The sequence below is a fragment of the Pelobates fuscus genome, chromosome 2, assembly GCF_036172605.1.
Source record: "Pelobates fuscus isolate aPelFus1 chromosome 2, aPelFus1.pri, whole genome shotgun sequence".
Classification (NCBI taxonomy): domain Eukaryota; kingdom Metazoa; phylum Chordata; class Amphibia; order Anura; family Pelobatidae; genus Pelobates; species Pelobates fuscus.
In genome coordinates this window covers 9030751-9047027 of record NC_086318.1, presented here as the reverse complement: position 1 = coordinate 9047027, position 16277 = coordinate 9030751, and the positions used below count along the sequence as shown (strand labels likewise).

At 45.6% G+C, this 16277-nt stretch overlaps 1 protein-coding gene across 1 annotated transcript in view; it reads right to left on the bottom strand.

Annotated features, from left to right (window-relative positions):
• The window catches only part of LOC134586418 (zinc finger protein 227-like), a 40848-nt gene continuing 24571 nt past the window's right edge, over nucleotides 1–16277 (bottom strand). Inside the window, exons 4-9 of the mRNA XM_063441930.1 lie at nucleotides 8823–8949; nucleotides 7964–8068; nucleotides 5756–5869; nucleotides 4490–4591; nucleotides 2352–2465; nucleotides 1–1862 (exon numbers count right to left, since the gene is read on the bottom strand). Of these exons, the coding sequence (XP_063298000.1) occupies nucleotides 1003–1862; nucleotides 2352–2465; nucleotides 4490–4591; nucleotides 5756–5869; nucleotides 7964–8068; nucleotides 8823–8949 (1422 nt within the window). The 3' untranslated portion in view covers nucleotides 1–1002. The remainder of the gene's footprint in view (nucleotides 1863–2351; nucleotides 2466–4489; nucleotides 4592–5755; nucleotides 5870–7963; nucleotides 8069–8822; nucleotides 8950–16277) is intronic.

The window sequence follows — 16277 nt, the reverse complement described above, 5'->3', positions numbered from 1 at the left end:
GGACTATATCTCACTATCCCGCTATGATTTCTGATGTATTACCCACCGGACTATATCTCACTATCCCGCTGATTTTTGGTGTATCACCCATCGGACTATATCTCACTATCCCGCTATGATGTCTGGTGTATCACCCATCGGACTATATCTCACTATCCCGCTATGATGTCTGGTGTATCACCCATCGGACTATATCTCACTATCCCGCTATGATTTCTGGTGTTTCACCCATTGGGCTGTTTCTCTAGTTTGGCATATGACCCATGGTTGCAGCATCTATGAATTCCAGTGTATTAAGCACAGGGCGATATCTCATTCTATAACACTGTCTATTTAAATTTTTAATCTTACAAATGTAACTCCCTCAATTGCAGCGATTACCCTGGTGTATAATCCACCAGCCCTTGATGTAATTTTATCAAACTAACGAGTATTATCGACAAAAAACTTTTCTCATTTTAGAAGATGCATGCAATGCTAAATCAATGAAGGCATTTTCTAGATGGGTGGTTTTTAATTTGTATATTTCTACCTCAGAATGACAATCTGAGAGGGAGATATAATAGTCTCTATTCTTGTCTGTTCCGTTTGTGAATGATGGATTAACTGAGCAACAAACATTGTGTGTGCAAAGCAAAAGACCACATCTATTCCTTCTAAGACATCCATGAAATCCGCCCCCGCATGCAGAGTCTGTCAGTTAAAAGGAGAGACCACAGGTACACCAATGGAGGCACAGCCAGGAAACACCTGAAAGCTTTGGATTATAGCACACAAATAGAAACATGGGTCTATAGAAGGTGAACCCACCGCAGCTCCAAGTGGCAGCAAGGTCCTTCAAGGCTTTCACATAGTTTCATCAACCTCAATGTTTCTATGGTTTGTGTGATGTGCCATGTGGCTTTAAACCAATTCAAGGGAACTTCTTGGAGAGGGCTGAATGACTTCTAATACTAAAGTGCAGGTAAAATAGCTAAACCTGTAAATTAACTAAAACATGCATTATTTTTCTGGCCACAGAGTCTTCCAAGTCAGCTTTCGACGCTCTCCTATTCGCTGGTGGGATTTCTGGTGGCCAAGGAGGCTAGTCTTTTGGCGGAAGCTTTTCCCGCATTCAAAACAGACAAAGGGTTTTTCCCCTGTGTGAGTCCTCTGATGGACAGTGAGATGGGAGTTGACACTAAAAGTCTTATGGCACTCGGGACACTGGTAAGGCCTTTCTCCTGTGTGTGTCCTCAGATGGACTTTGAGGTGGTAGGACTTTGTGAATCTTTTACCACAAACCTGGCATCCGTATGGCCGCTCCCCAGTGTGTGTCCTTTGATGGACCTTGAGATGGGCGCTCTTGTGAAACCGTTTTTCGCAGACAAGGCACTTGTATGGCCTTTCTCCTGTGTGAATTCTCTGGTGTATCTTCAACTTGTAAGAGTTGGAAAAACCCTTTCCGCAGTCTCCACATATATAAGGTGCTGGTACTACTGAACAGCCCCTTATCAGGGCAGGTGAAGGCTGCTGAGGAATGTAGTTGCCCCGATTAGCCACCTGTGGGTCACAAGTCCATGGTGTGTGCACTGTTTGGTGTAAAAGTAGCGTTTCACTCTCACTAAAGCATTGCTGGCATTCAGAACACTGGAACGCTCTTGGTGGAGTAGGACTTGCTGGATCAGTAAAGTCATACGCACACTCAGAAACAGACTGCCCGATCTGGAAAACAGATTGGCACTTCATGGGACGAGGGAGTCGGATTGGGGATGGATTGTCCCACTCTTCCTGGAATGAATGAGATCCGTTTTCTAAAGGCATGTTGTCTGCGTGGAGATCCGGAAGACATTCCTCAGTAGGGCTGCTTAAGAAGCCATTATCTGCAAAAAATAGAATAAAATGTTCTGTCACTAAAACAAAAGGAGAATATATGACAAAATAATCATTCTCTAGTCGGTACCCAGAGCGTATTCTCTAGTCGCTACCAAGAGAGCATTCTCTAGTCGCTACCCAGAGAGCATTGTTGAGTCCAGACATAGGCAACTTTCAGCACTCCAGATGTTTTGGACTACACCTCCCATGATGCTTTGCCAGTATTATGGGTGTAAGAGCATTATGGGGCATGTAGTCCACAACATCTGGAGTGCCAAAGGTTGCCAATCTCTGCTCTAGTCTGTCCAGAGAGCATTCTCTAGTCACTGTACATTAAGCTATGTAATCCAAACAGCAAGAGATCGTTGTCTCTGAATAACAAGTAAAGAAAGTGCTTAACCCTTTCAGTAGACATAGAACTTGTTTCCAGTCTGCTTGTTTATTGACCCAGTGGATTAGATAAAGAAGACATAGTGGTAAAAACTAAAGATAAGCACCTTGGCACTGCTCTCTCAGGACTTCATCATGGTCCGCCTCTTCGATGTTCAGCCAGAACGGTTCAGCATCTCCGTCTATGGTCACAGAAATGCCTGATCCCATAGCAGTATCACCTGCGGACAGACACATGGAATCCCCTGAAGGCTGGATATGGAATGTGGCCCCCTGGGTGTGATATAATGTAACCACATAAACCGGTAATCACTGGTTGCTGTACAATGATCTCTATCCACCAAACCAGGGCAGTTCCATCTTTCTCCTCTACCTGCTGATCCTTCTCATACTCTCCTCCTTCCCTGCTGCGTTTCTCTACTCCCTACATTCTGCTCTACACATGTATAGGTTCTGTGTTCCCTTATTGATTCCATTCTGCTTAGCATCCACCACGTAACAGATCTCATGCGCCTCTCCTAGCTAAGAAAACGTTCTCACCAACCCAAGCATACTGAGCCGCCGTCAGAACTAATTTCACCACCAGGTTAGTGTTTGGGAAGAGGATGAATTCCTCTTGTCTGCATTGAATTTGTATTTTTTTAGTAGCTCTTGTATAAATGTAGATATTTGCATGACAGCGGCCAATTTTCAAAGTCCACTTGACATCTGATATAAAGCTCTTGCTGACCTAGCTATTCTGCCCGAGGAAATGTGCGGTGGTACACGAAGCCCTAAGACCCAGATCCAACAGTGAGTGGAAGTTCTTTCTCACTATCTTCCTGTCAGTAATTACAAATCGTCATTTTCTCTATTTATTAGGAATACCTGTACATCTTGTACACTATTAACTGGGCCCTCATAGTGAAAAAAATGCTCTCCACTAGGGGCAATCTTCGATCAGGAGTACCACCTAATTCAGTTGCTGGGTTTCATGATGTATCATTATTACATGTCCGTATCCCTCACTGCTGGTATCCCCACTGGGTATCTCTTCCTGGAAGTACGCCTTCCATGTCATGATCACCATGTCAGTAACTCTCCTGGTAATATCCCCCATAGAGCACCGTGTCAGTACTTCTCCCGGTAATGTTCCCCATTGAGTACCATATCAATACCTCTTCTGGTAATGTTACCCACAGAGCACCATGTCGGTACCTCTCCTGGTAATGTCCCCTACTGAGCACCATATCGGTACCTCTCCTGGTAATATTTCCCAATGAGCACCATGTCAGTACCTCTCCTGGTAATGTCCCCCACTGAGCACCATGTCAGTACCTCTCCTGGTAATGTCCCCCACTGAGCACCATGTCAGTACCTCTCCTGGTAATGTTCCCCAATGAGCACCATGTCAGTAACTCGCCTGGTAATGTCCCCCACTGAGCACCATGTCAGTACCTCTCCTGGTATTGTCCCCCACTGAGCACCATGTCAGTACCTCTCCTGGTAATGTCCCCCACTGAGCACCATGTCAGTAACTCTCCTGGTAATGTACCCCACTGAGCACCATGTCAGTACCTCTCCTGGTAATGTCCCCCACAGAGCACCATGTCAGTAACTCTCCTGGTAATGTACCCCACTGAGCACCATGTCAGTACCTCTCCTGGTAATGTCCCCCACTGAGCACCATGTCAGTAACTCTCCTGGTAATGTCCCCCACTGAGCACCATATTAGTACCTCTCCTGGTAATGTTCCCCACTGAGCACCATGTCAGTACCTCTCCTGGTAATGTCCCCCACTGAGCACCATGTCAGTACCTCTCCTGGTAATGTCCCCCACAGAGCACCATGTCGGTACTTCTCCTGGTAATGTCCCCCACTGAGCACCATGTCAGTACCTCTCCTGGTAATGTCCCCCGTTGAGCACCATATCAGTACCTCTCCTGGTAATGTCCCCCACAGAGCACCATGTCAGTACTTCTCCTGGTAATGTCCCCCACAGAGCACCATGTCAGTACCTCTCCTGGTAATGTCCCCCACTGAGCACCATGTCAATACCTCTCCTGGTAATGTCCCCCACTGAACACCATGTCAGTACCTCACCTGGTAATGTCCCCCACTGAGCACCATGTCAGTACCTCACCTGGTAATGTCCCCCACTGAGCACCATGTCAGTACCTCTCCTGGTAATGTCCCCCACTGAGCACCATGTCAGTACCTCTCCTGGTAATGTCCCCCACTGAGTAGAGAATCCAAGCTCACTTACTGTCTTCTCGGTCATCGCCAGGCTCCGGGTTGGGACATGCTTCAAATACCAGTTCATCAGGCTTTATTCGCAGGAATAAGTCTGGCTTTAGGATGGGAAGCTCTGCAGCAATATAAAACAAACTCTATAAGGACCACAAACTCAGGGTGTTCAGATGGGCAAAGCACAGGGGCCAGACTGCAGTCTATGGTAAAATTAACACTGGACCCTACACATGCATGTACCAAGGATTATAAAAGTGATGAGTTTTATACAGCATTGACAGATTCTATTCATATTCACTTAATCCCGCTCTGAGCTCAGCATCTGCCGGGGGAATGAATCCCGCTCTGCGCTCAGCATCTGCCGTGGGCATGAATCCTGCTCTGCGCTCAGCGGGGAATGAATCCCGCTCTGCGCACAGTGTCTGCCGGGTGGAATAAATCCCGCTCTGCACTCAGCATCTGCCGGGGGAATGAATCCCGCTCTGCGCTCAGCGTCTGCCCGGGGAATGAATCCCGCTCTGCGCTCAGCGTCTGCCCGGGGAATGAATCCCGCTCTGCACTCAGCATCTGCCGGGGGAATGAATCCCGCTCTGCACTCAGCATCTGCCCGGGGAATGAATCCTGCTCTGCGCTCAGCGTCTGCCCGGGGAATGAATCCCGCTCTGCGCTCAGCGTCTGCCCGGGGAATGAATCCTGCTCTGTGCTTGGTGTCTGTCGGGGGAATGAATCCCGCTCTGCACTCAGCATCTGCCGGGGGAATGAATCCCGCTCTGCGCTCAGCGTCTGCCCGGGGAATGAATCCTGCTCTGTGCTCAGCGTCTGCCCGGAGAATGAATCCTGCTCTGTGCTCAGCGTCTGCCCGGGGAATGAATCCCGCTCTGCGCTCGGTGTCTGCCGGGGGAATGAATCCCGCTCTGCGCTCGGAGTCTGCCGGGGGAATGAATCCCGCTCTGCGCTCAGCGTCTGCCCGGGGAATGAATCCCGCTCTGCGCTCGGAGTCTGCCGGGGGAATGAATCTCGCTCTACGCCCAGTGTCTGCCGGGGAAATGAATCCCGCTCTGCGCTCGGTGTCTGCCGTCGGAATGAATCCCACTCTGCCTTCAGTGTCTGCAGTGGAAATTAATCTCTAGCTTTCATGGAGGAGAAGTAGCGAGTGATTGTAAATCCTGACCAGCTCTATTGCAATTCCTGGCAACGTGTTCTTTATATGTGAATATCATCGATACGTGGTAGAATTGCTTGATACCACGTAAAGGTATAGTTATCTAAAAATGTGATCCACCTGAGCTGGGAGACTCCCATGGTGCTGTCTGATCAGCCTTCTGTGTGCCAGACAAGTCCTCCTCCACTACTTCACGAATCCAAAGAGAGATATCCGGGTTAAAGACCGGGGCACCTGGGGCGAAAGGAAGAGGTCATGGCAGATGGTGAGTGGGGCACGGTGTCTAGAATGCAGGCTGTGTATAGCGCAGGATGTTAGGATGTATGGAATGCAGGCTGTGTATAGCGCAGGATGTTAGGATGTATGGAATGCAGGCTGTGTATAGCGCAGGATGTTAGGATGTATGGAATGCAGGCTGTGTATAGCGCAGGATGTTAGGATGTATAGAACGCAGGCTGTGTATAGCGCAGGATGTTAGGATTATGGAATGCAGGCTGTGTATAGCGCAGGATGTTAGGATGTATGGAATGCAGGCTGTGTATAGTGCAGGATATTAGGATGTATAGAATGCAGGCTGTGTATAGCGCAGGATATTAGGATGTATAGAATGCAGGCTGTGTATAGCGCAGGATGTTAGGATGTATAGAATGCAGGCTGTGTATAGCGCAGGATGTTAGGATGTATGGAATGCAGGCTGTGTATAGCGCAGGATATTAGGATGTATAGAATGCAGGCTGTGTATAGCGCAGGATGTTGGGATGTATAGAATGCAGGCTGTGTATAGTGCAGGATGTTAGGATGTATAGAATACGGGCTGTGTATAGCGCAGGATGCTAGGATGTATAGAATGCAGGCTGTGTATAGCGCAGGATGTTACGCTGTATAGAATGCAGGCTGTGTATAGTGCAGGATATTGGGATGTATAGAATATAGGCTGTGTATAGCGCAGGATGCTAGGATGTATAGAATGCAGGCTGTGTATAGCGCAGGATGTTAGGATGTATAGAATGCAGGCTGTGTATAGCGCAGGATGTTGGGATGTATAGAATGCAGGCTGTGTATAGTGCAGGATGTTAGGATGTATAGAATACGGGCTGTGTATAGCGCAGGATGCTAGGATGTATAGAATGCAGGCTGTGTATAGCGCAGGATGTTACGCTGTATAGAATGCAGGCTGTGTATAGTGCAGGATGTTAGGATGTGTGGAATGCAGGCTGTGTATAGCGCAGGATGTTACGCTGTATAGAATGCAGGCTGTGTATAGTGCAGGATGTTACGCTGTATAGAATGCAGGCTGTGTATAGCGCAGGATATTGGGATGTATAGAATATAGGCTGTGTATAGCGCAGGATGTTAGGATGTATAGAATGCAGGCAGTGTATAGTGCATGATGTTAGGATGTATAAAACGCAGGCTGTGTATAGTGCAGGATGTTGGGATTTATAGAATATAGGCTGTGTATAGCGCAGGATGTTAGGATGTAGAGAATACGGGATGTGTATAGCGCAGGATGCTAGGATGTATAGAATGCAGGCTGTGTATAGCGCAGGATGCTAGGATGTATAGAATGCAGGCTGTGTATAGCGCAGGATGTTAGGATGTATGGAATGCAGGATGTGTATAGCGCAGGATGTTAGGATGTATGGAATGCAGGCAGTGTATAGCGCAGGATGTTAGGATATATAGAATGCAGGCTGTGTATAGTGCAGGATGTTAGGATGTATAGAATGCAGGCTGTGTATAGCGCAGGATGTTGGGATGTACAGAATGCAGGCTGTGTATAGCGCAGGATGTTAGGATGTATAGAATGCAGGCTGTGTATAGCGCAGGATGTTAGGATGTATAGAATGCAGGCTGTGTATAGCGCAGGATGTTAGGATGTATAGAATGCAGGCTGTGTATAGCGCAGGATATTAGGATGTATAGAATGCAGGCTGTGTATAGCGCAGGATGATAGGATGTGTATAGCGCAGGATGTGTATAGCGCAGGATATTGGGATGTATTGAATATAGGCTGTGTATAGCGCAGGATGTTAGGATGTATAGAATGCAGGCAGTGTATAGCGCAGGATATTAGGATGTATAGAATGCAGGCTGTGTATGGCGCAGGAAGTTGGGATGTATAGAATGCAGGCTGTGTATAGCGCAGGATGTTAGGATGTATAGAATGCAGGCTGTGTATAGCGCAGGATATTAGGATGTATAGAATGCAGGCTGTGTATGGCGCAGGATGTTGGGATGTATAGAATGCAGGCTGTGTATAGCGCAGGATGTTAGGATGTATAGAATGCAGGCTGTGTATAGAATGCAGGATATAGAACACGTTACCTGCTGTGAGCATGTTTTTATGGTTGCTCACTTGGTCTTCGCTCTCTGATGGTCCTTTTATCTCCTGTACCCGTAGCAGCTGCTCTGGGTTCAGAATAGAGTATCCTATTTAGAATTAGAGATTTAGGTTACAGCGTCCCACAGAACAACCGTCAATATTTTTTCTCACAATGAGTCCATATTAATTGCTGGGATTAAATAAAAAAATTGAATTTACCAGCCAGCATTGCAAGTCTAACTCCAACGCACAGACAGCAAGATCAATAAAATCAATCAAATCCCAGTCTGTCGATAACCTTACTAAGTGGTCAGACACACCTACAATATGTCACGGTCAGAACCGTGACATCCAAGCGTGGCCGTTCCACAGGTGCCAAAAAGGGGATTTGAGCTCTGGACTCCTGCTGTCTTGCCTCGGACCCACACTTCAGTTCATGTTTCTGCTTGTCCCTATCCAGCCTTGTCTGCAGCACTAGGGGGCTGGACTTGACCTGTGGCTGCTCTCTCTATGTCCACCTGAGTCAGGTAGCTCATTAGCCAGGTATTTAAACCTGCCTCTCCATGAGAACATTGTCAGTTCTTTGATACTGGTGATCGTGTGTTGTTCCTGTTTTGTCTCCTGATACATGTTCTCCAGATTGACCTTGGCTTTCCACCTTGTTTATCCTGACCTCTGACTTGTGTCCTTGTCTGTACTGCGAATTGGAAACCCCTTTCATGCACAGCCCCCGTGCACAGATTCCCAGTCCTGGTGGTTTCTAACCTTATCACCTTGGACTGTGTATATCTGCAAGGGTGAGCGTATATCTCTACATACCGTACTCCCAACTAAGGCAAGCCCTGACACAATACCTCTTACCCATTGCCAGCAACGCAGCGTGGATCTCTCGCATCACGTTCTTGTAAAGTTCCTTCTGCCATTCCTCTAGCAAACCCCACTCTTCCTGAGAGAAGCAGGCCGCCACATCGTGGAACGTCACCAAGGCCTACAGCAGGAAAAAAACACAAGGAACCTCCGCTAAGTCCCAGAATGCTCTGCGTTCTGTCACCGTGTAATATTAAACTTCACGCAGGGCTGCACTGGCCCAGCTGACGCGATAACGGTCACTAAGAATATCTGTGTATTTCATTGAACAGTATGTGTTACCCATGTGCGTTTCGGGTTTAAAATATCTGGAACAGGGAATGCTAGAAAACTGATTGGCCGGTAGATTTGTAGATCGCACGCCCACCCTGGTTCCTTCTAACTATATAGCATGACAATTCCAGCTGTTTCCACAATCAATCGCATCCTCATTCCCTTCACATGTTATCAATCATTGCAGTCATACTATAAATTCTCTCTGCCATCACTCTTGTCTCCTTTTCCTATTCCCCCCCCCCCAAACCATTTTTATTGTGAATGCATGATACAAGAATATGACATAATTTTCCAACCATCAAGGCTGCTTTTAAGCTGTTATTCGGTCAGTTACATACAAAACCAAATAAGAGTTACAAAACCAAATAGGTCATTGTTGATAAGAGGTTGAGCTTTGACTGTTGCCTTTAGATGTGGGTGTCCTTTTCCTATTTTACCTTTAGATTGCAAGCTCACAGGCAATCTAGCTAAGCACTTTGTACAAAAGAGCTTCAATGGCTAAATATCAACTTATGGGCAGGGCCCTCTCTACCTCTTGTATGTGTCTGTGTATATTGTACATCCTTCACTTATTGTACAGCGCTGCGGAATCTGGCGTTTATAAATACCAGTAATAAATAAAAAGAAAGAAATAGGGATATTGGAATACTAATTGGCCAGTAGATCTATAGATAGCAGGGATAGTGGAATACCGATTGGCCGGTAGATTTGTAGGCTGCAGGGATATTGGAATACTGATTGGCCAGTAGATTTGTAGATGGCAGGGATACGGGAATACTGATTATGTAGATGTATAGATAGCAGGGATATTGGAATACTGATTGGCCGGTAGATAGCAGGGATATTGGAATACTGATTGGCCTGTAGATAGCAGGGATATTGGAATACTGATTGGCCGGTAGATTTATAGATGGCAGGGATAATGGAATACTGATTTGCCAGTAGATTTGTAGATAGCAGGGATATTGGAATACTGATTGGCCGGTAGATTTGTAGATGGCAGGGATAATGGAATACTGATTGGCCGGTAGATTTGTAGATGGCAGGGATATTGGAATACCGATTGGCCAGTAGATTTGTAGATAGCAGGGATATTGGCCGGTAGATTTGTAGATGGCAGGGATATTGGAATATTGATTGAAACATAGAAACATAGAATGTGACGGCAAATAAGAACCATTCGGCCCATCTAGTCTTCCCAATTTTCTAAATACTTTCATTAGTCCCTGGCCTTATCTTATAGTTAGGATAGCCTTATGCCTATCCCATGCATGCTTAAACTCCTTTACTGTGTTAACCTCTACCACTTCAGCTGGAAGGCTATTCCATGCATCCACTACTCTCTCAGTAAAGTAACTCTTCCTGATATTATTTTTAAACCTTTGCCCCTCTAATTTAAGACTATGTCCTCTTGTTGTGGTAGTTTTTCTTCTTTTAAATATAGTCTACTCCTTTACTGTGTTGATTCCCTTTATGTATTTAAATGTTTCTATTATATCCCCCGTCTCGTCTTTCCTCCAAGCTATACATGGTAAGATCCTATAACCTTTCCTGGTAAGTTTTATCCTGCAATCCATGAACCAGTTTAGTAGCCCTTCTCTGAAGCCTCTCTCTAAAGTATCAATATCCTTCTGGAGATACTGTCTCCAGTACTGCGTACAATACTCCAGGTGAGGTCTCACCAGTGTTCTGTGTTCATGGCATGAGCACTTCCCTCTTTCTACTGCTAATGCCTCTCCCTATACAACCAAGCATTCTGCTAGCATTTCCTGCTGCTCTATTACATTGTCTGCCTACCTTTAAGTCAGCAGAAATAATCACCCCTAAATCCCTTTCCTCAGATGTTGAGGTTAGGACTCTATCAAATATTCTGTACTCTGCCCTTGGGTTTTTACGTCCAAGATGCATTATCTTGCACTTATCCACATTAAATGACAGTTGCCACAACTCTGACCATTTTTCTAGTTTACCTAAATCATTTGCCATTTGGCTTATCCCTCCTGGAACATCAACCCTGTTACATATCTTAGTATCATCCGCAAAAAGACACACCTTACCATCAAGACCTTCTGCAATATCACTAATAAAAATATTAAAGAGAATGGGTCCAAGTACAGATCCCTGAGGTACCCCACTGGTGACAAGCCCAAGCTTCGAATATACTCCATTGACTACAACCCTCTGTTGCCTGTCACTCAGCCACTGCCTCACCCATTCAACAATATTGGAATCCAAACTTAAAGATTGTAGTTTATTGATAAGCCTTCTATGTGCAACAGTGTCAAAAGCCTTACTGAAATCTAGGTAAGCAATGTCTATGGCACCACCCTGATCTATAATTTTAGTTACCCAATCAAAAAAAATCAATAAGATTAGTTTGGCATGATCTCCCTGAAGTAAACCCATGTTGTCTCTGATCTTGAAATCCATGTGTTTTTAGATGTTCAACAATCAGGGCCGGCCTTAGGGGTGTGCGAGCTGTGCGGCCGCACAGGGCGCCATGGAGCAGGGGGCGCCGTGCGGCCGCACAGCCGATTTAAAAAAAAAAAAAAAAAATTTTTTACATTTGCAGCGGGGGCGGAGCTTACCGTGCGGCGGGGTGGAGCTTAAAGCGCCGGAAAACGGCTGCAGGGGAAGCAGGAAGGAGTCCCTGCTTCCCCACCAAACAGTCACCAGGAGCTGCACTGCCTCAACAATGAACTCCACAGGTAACTGTGTGATTGTCAGGTGAGTGTGACTCTCTGCCTGTGTGTATGACTGTCTGCCTCTGTATGTCTGTGTGTATGACTTTCTGCCTGTGTATGACTGTCTGCCTGTGTGTGTGTGTGTGTGTGTGTGTATGACTGTCTGCCTGTGTGTGTGTGTGTGTGACTGTGTGTATATGACTGTCTGCCACTGTGTCTGTGTGTATTACTGTCTGCCACTGTGTGTGTGTCTGTGTGTATGACTGTCTGCCTCTGTGTGTATGACTATCTGCCTGTGTGTGTCTCTGTGTGTGTGTGTGTATGACTGTCTGCGTGTGTGTGTGTCTGTGTGTATATGACTGTCTGCCTTTGTGTGTGTGTCTGTGTGTATTACTGTCTGCCTCTGTGTGTGTCTGTGTGTATTACTGTCTGTGTGTGTCTGTGTGTATGACTGACTGTCTGCCTGTGTGTGTGTGTGACTGTCTGCCTGTGTGTGTCTGTGTATGACTGTCTGCTTGTGTGTGTGTGGATGTCTTCCTGTGTGTGTATGGCCGTCTGACTCTGTGTGTGTGTGTGTGTGTGTGTGTGTCACATACAACCAATACACGCATATCACACACTGTTAATATACCCATTACAAATATCACACATAGCATACATATCACACACAGTCATCACACGTACTATTACATACACAGACAACACAAACATAACAGCATACATGGATGACGGGGGGGGGGGGGGGGGCGCTGTGAAGATTTTTCGCACAGGGCGTCTAAATGCCTAAGGCCGGCCCTGTCAACAATCCTATCCATTAACATGGTTTCCATCACTTTCCCCACTACTGAAGTTAGGCTTACTGGCCTATAGTTGCCCGACTCCTCCCTATTACCTTTCTTGTGAATGGGCACAACATTCGCTAATTTCCAATCTTCTGGGACTACTCCTGTTAACAATGATTGGTTAAATAAATCTGTTAATGGTTTTGCTAGTACACCACTAAGCTCTTTTAATAGCTTTGGGTGTATTCCATCAGGTCCCATTGATTTATTTGTCTTTACTTTTGACAGTTGAAATAGAACCTCTTCCTCTGTAAACTCACGTGTAATAAATGACTCATTTATCCTTTTTCTTAACTGAGGTCCCTTTCCTTAATTTTCATCTGTAAATACCGAACAACAATATTCATTGAGGCAGTCAGCTAGACCTTTATCCTCATCTACATACCTTCCTTCTTTTGTTTTTAATCTAACTAATCCTTGTTTTACTTTTCTTTTCTCATTTATGTATCTAAAAAAAGTTTTGTCCCTCTTTTTTTACTGACTGTGCTATTTTCTCTTCTGTGTGTGATTTGGAAGCTCTTATAACTTGCTTAGCCTCTTTCTGCCTAATCTTATAGATCATTCTGTCTTGGCCGGTAGATTTGTAGATAGCCTGGATATTGGCCGGTAGATTTGTAGATAGCATGGATATTGGAATACTGATTGGCCGGTAGATTTGTAGATAGCAGGGATATTGGACTACTGATTTGCCGGTAGATTTGTAGATAGCAGGGATATTGGACTACTGATTTGCCGGTAGATTTGTAGATAGCAGGGATATTGGAATACTGATTGGCCGGTAGATGAACGGGAAGTGAGAATACTGGAACACACACAGTGACACAGTGTAGAGGGAACCAGGAACATTCCATGCTGGATTAGTATTTTATTATTTATAAAGTACCAGCAAATTCTGTAGCGCTGTACAATGGGATATATTGCTTGGATAAATCCTGCAGTTACGCAATGTGAGAACACACTCTAGGAACATTATAATAGAATGATTTTTGCAATAAGGCCACTACAGGAATGGCCACTCCAAGGCTTTTTCAGAATGTTTATTTACAAAATCAAGTTTTTAACATCTAGGGAAACTCTTTCCCCTTAAGACATAAAGCAATCAAAACGACCTTTTAGGAGACAAACTAAACCAAGGTATTTCCTTTCTTCCAGTACTGACAGCTAAGCTAGATCCCAGTCACAAAACAATAATTAATCTGTACAGAGCGTATCTTCCCACTCGGGCTCCGTTACACACTCTCTCTGTGATCAGCAGCCTAGAGAGGGAATCTCAGCAGGATCAATAGGGCTGGGCAGCATTCATTAACTAGCAGCTGAAGCTGCTACAGGTATTAACCCAGAAGCGGGGAAAAAGTGCCCTTTCCGTACGCTGGCTTAGGTACCTGCCCACGTGACCCTGTCACAATAGTTAAAAAGACAAATTCATGATGTATCTTCGGGCACTGACTGTGAGATCATGGTTTTATCCGATATCCTGTTTGAGAATTATTGATTCAAGAGAAAGGGCTAGAAACAACTGTCTGGAGAGAAGATTGGTTGTCTTCACTTTACCCACAACCCAAAAAAGGCTGACAGTAAGGGTAGCGGTGTAGGATTACTGCTTTCACCCCACGGCTCCTTTAAACCTCTGCCTTGGAAGCTACAGCCCTACTCCAAACATGCACCTCCAACCGTGGCACACAAAGTCAACCCGCTACTGGCCAAAATGCTCCCGTTCAGCTGAACGCTGCTGGAGGAAGTCCTGCACTGGGTCAGATTTTCATCATTATAAATTTATCTTGCGTTCGTACAGCGCAGTCCTCACCTTTGTTAAACAATCATACTTTTCCTTTCTCGTTAGTTCATGCTCACACAATCCCAGGTGTCTTTTTGATACCTTCAACTCTCTCCTTTGGCCAGCTCAAGCCACCCACCAAACTAACCTTTCAGCCAATAGCTTTGCATGTTTTTACTGACAAGTTTGAACAGTTAAGGAAAGAATTTTCCTCTCTCAACCTCACCAGGCCTACTGAACAGGAGTTGGCTGCACTTCTCCTCTCCTCCTACTGCTTGTACACTTGATCCAGTACCTTCCCACTGTGACTAACGCCTCCTTGCCTGGACGTTCGCCACCGAGGAGTATGGAGGCTAGCCTCCTGCCCACTGACTATGGGCCATAGAAAAGGCTGGTAAAAAGACTTGGTTCATGGGAATTATTTGTACTTTTTGGGAATCGAACAAAGTCACAAACTGCGGACCACCTCTGGGCTTGTTAACCCCTGGTAATTTCTCCTGACACTTCAATTATCACGTATTCTAATTGTGCGGCTGTGTGTCCACCATTCGCATGCACGAACATGTGAGAACTGTGTTGGCGGCCATCTTGTTCGAGGGAACGCAGGCAGCAGTGTTTGGGCGTTGATCGCATGGATCTAAAATCTGACACGGAAACTCCCGAACACCGCTTTGACGAACGCCTGCTTCCTTCCCACACATGTCAAAAGAGCACCGTTCGGTAGGTTTGTTCGTCTGGTTCATACGAACAAACGCTACCAATAAGCCAGAGTGTGTGTTCAGTTTTTTCTTTTCTTGCATGGAACTCCCGAAGCTGACCGGCAAAAGCACAAAACGCTCAGGAACTGTTTTTGGCATAGGACCATGTGTGCGGCCGGTCAGAACTTCCCCACGGTGGCGTTTCGGCTGTGTTCGTGGGATCTGAGCCCTTTTCGGATATGTTGGCCGCTCAGATCAGAGCTACCTGGGGATGCATAGACTGTGGGGGTTCCTATGTGGAAAATATATATTTTTGTGTGTTTTTCATATTTAGTCATTTTATGCTTAGTCATGGTGACATGGCATTTTGGGGACATTTATGTTATTGGCGTGTTTTCTGTGTCCCTGTACTGTATAAAAGCAGGCCATTGAGCCTGGATTAAACAGATCGTTTTACCCCTTCATTAAGTCTAGGCTAATGTTTGGGGGATTGGGAGCTATATTCAAAACTAATCACTACTGTGCTTGGGACTTGGGACATTCTTCACGGATGTACTCAGCTGGAGTACTGGGATCCATTACACCCACCTTATCAGATCTCTCTCCCCTTATCTTGTACCATCCTTAACAAACATCATCAACTACTCTCTTTCTTTGGGTGTTGTTCCTACTCCCCTTAAACATGCCACTGCCTTACCCATCCTAAAAAAAGCTCTCTCTAGAACCGTCTTCTACTTCCAACTATCATCCCATATCCCTGCTCCCTTTTTCCCTTAAAGCTTCTAGAAAGACTTGCCTTTAATTGTTGTCTTGTTTCCTCAATTCCAACTCTCTTCCCGACCCTCTTCAATCTGGCTTCCGCCACGTCCACTCTACTGAGACTGCTCTGACTAAAGTTACAAATTATATAATCATAGCTAAATCCAATGGCCACTACTCCATACTAATTATTTTTTACCTCCCTTCCGCTTTTGACACTGTTGATCATGTCCTCCTTCTCCAAACTCTTTAATTCCTCAGTGTCTCTGGCACTGTCCTTTCATGGTTCTCCTCTTACCTCTTCAAACATTCATTCAGTGTCTCCTTTTCCAGTGACACCTCCTTCCCTCGTCCTGTCTCGGCTAGAGGCCCCCAAAGATCTATTCTTGGTCCCCTTCTATTTTCTCTTTATACTG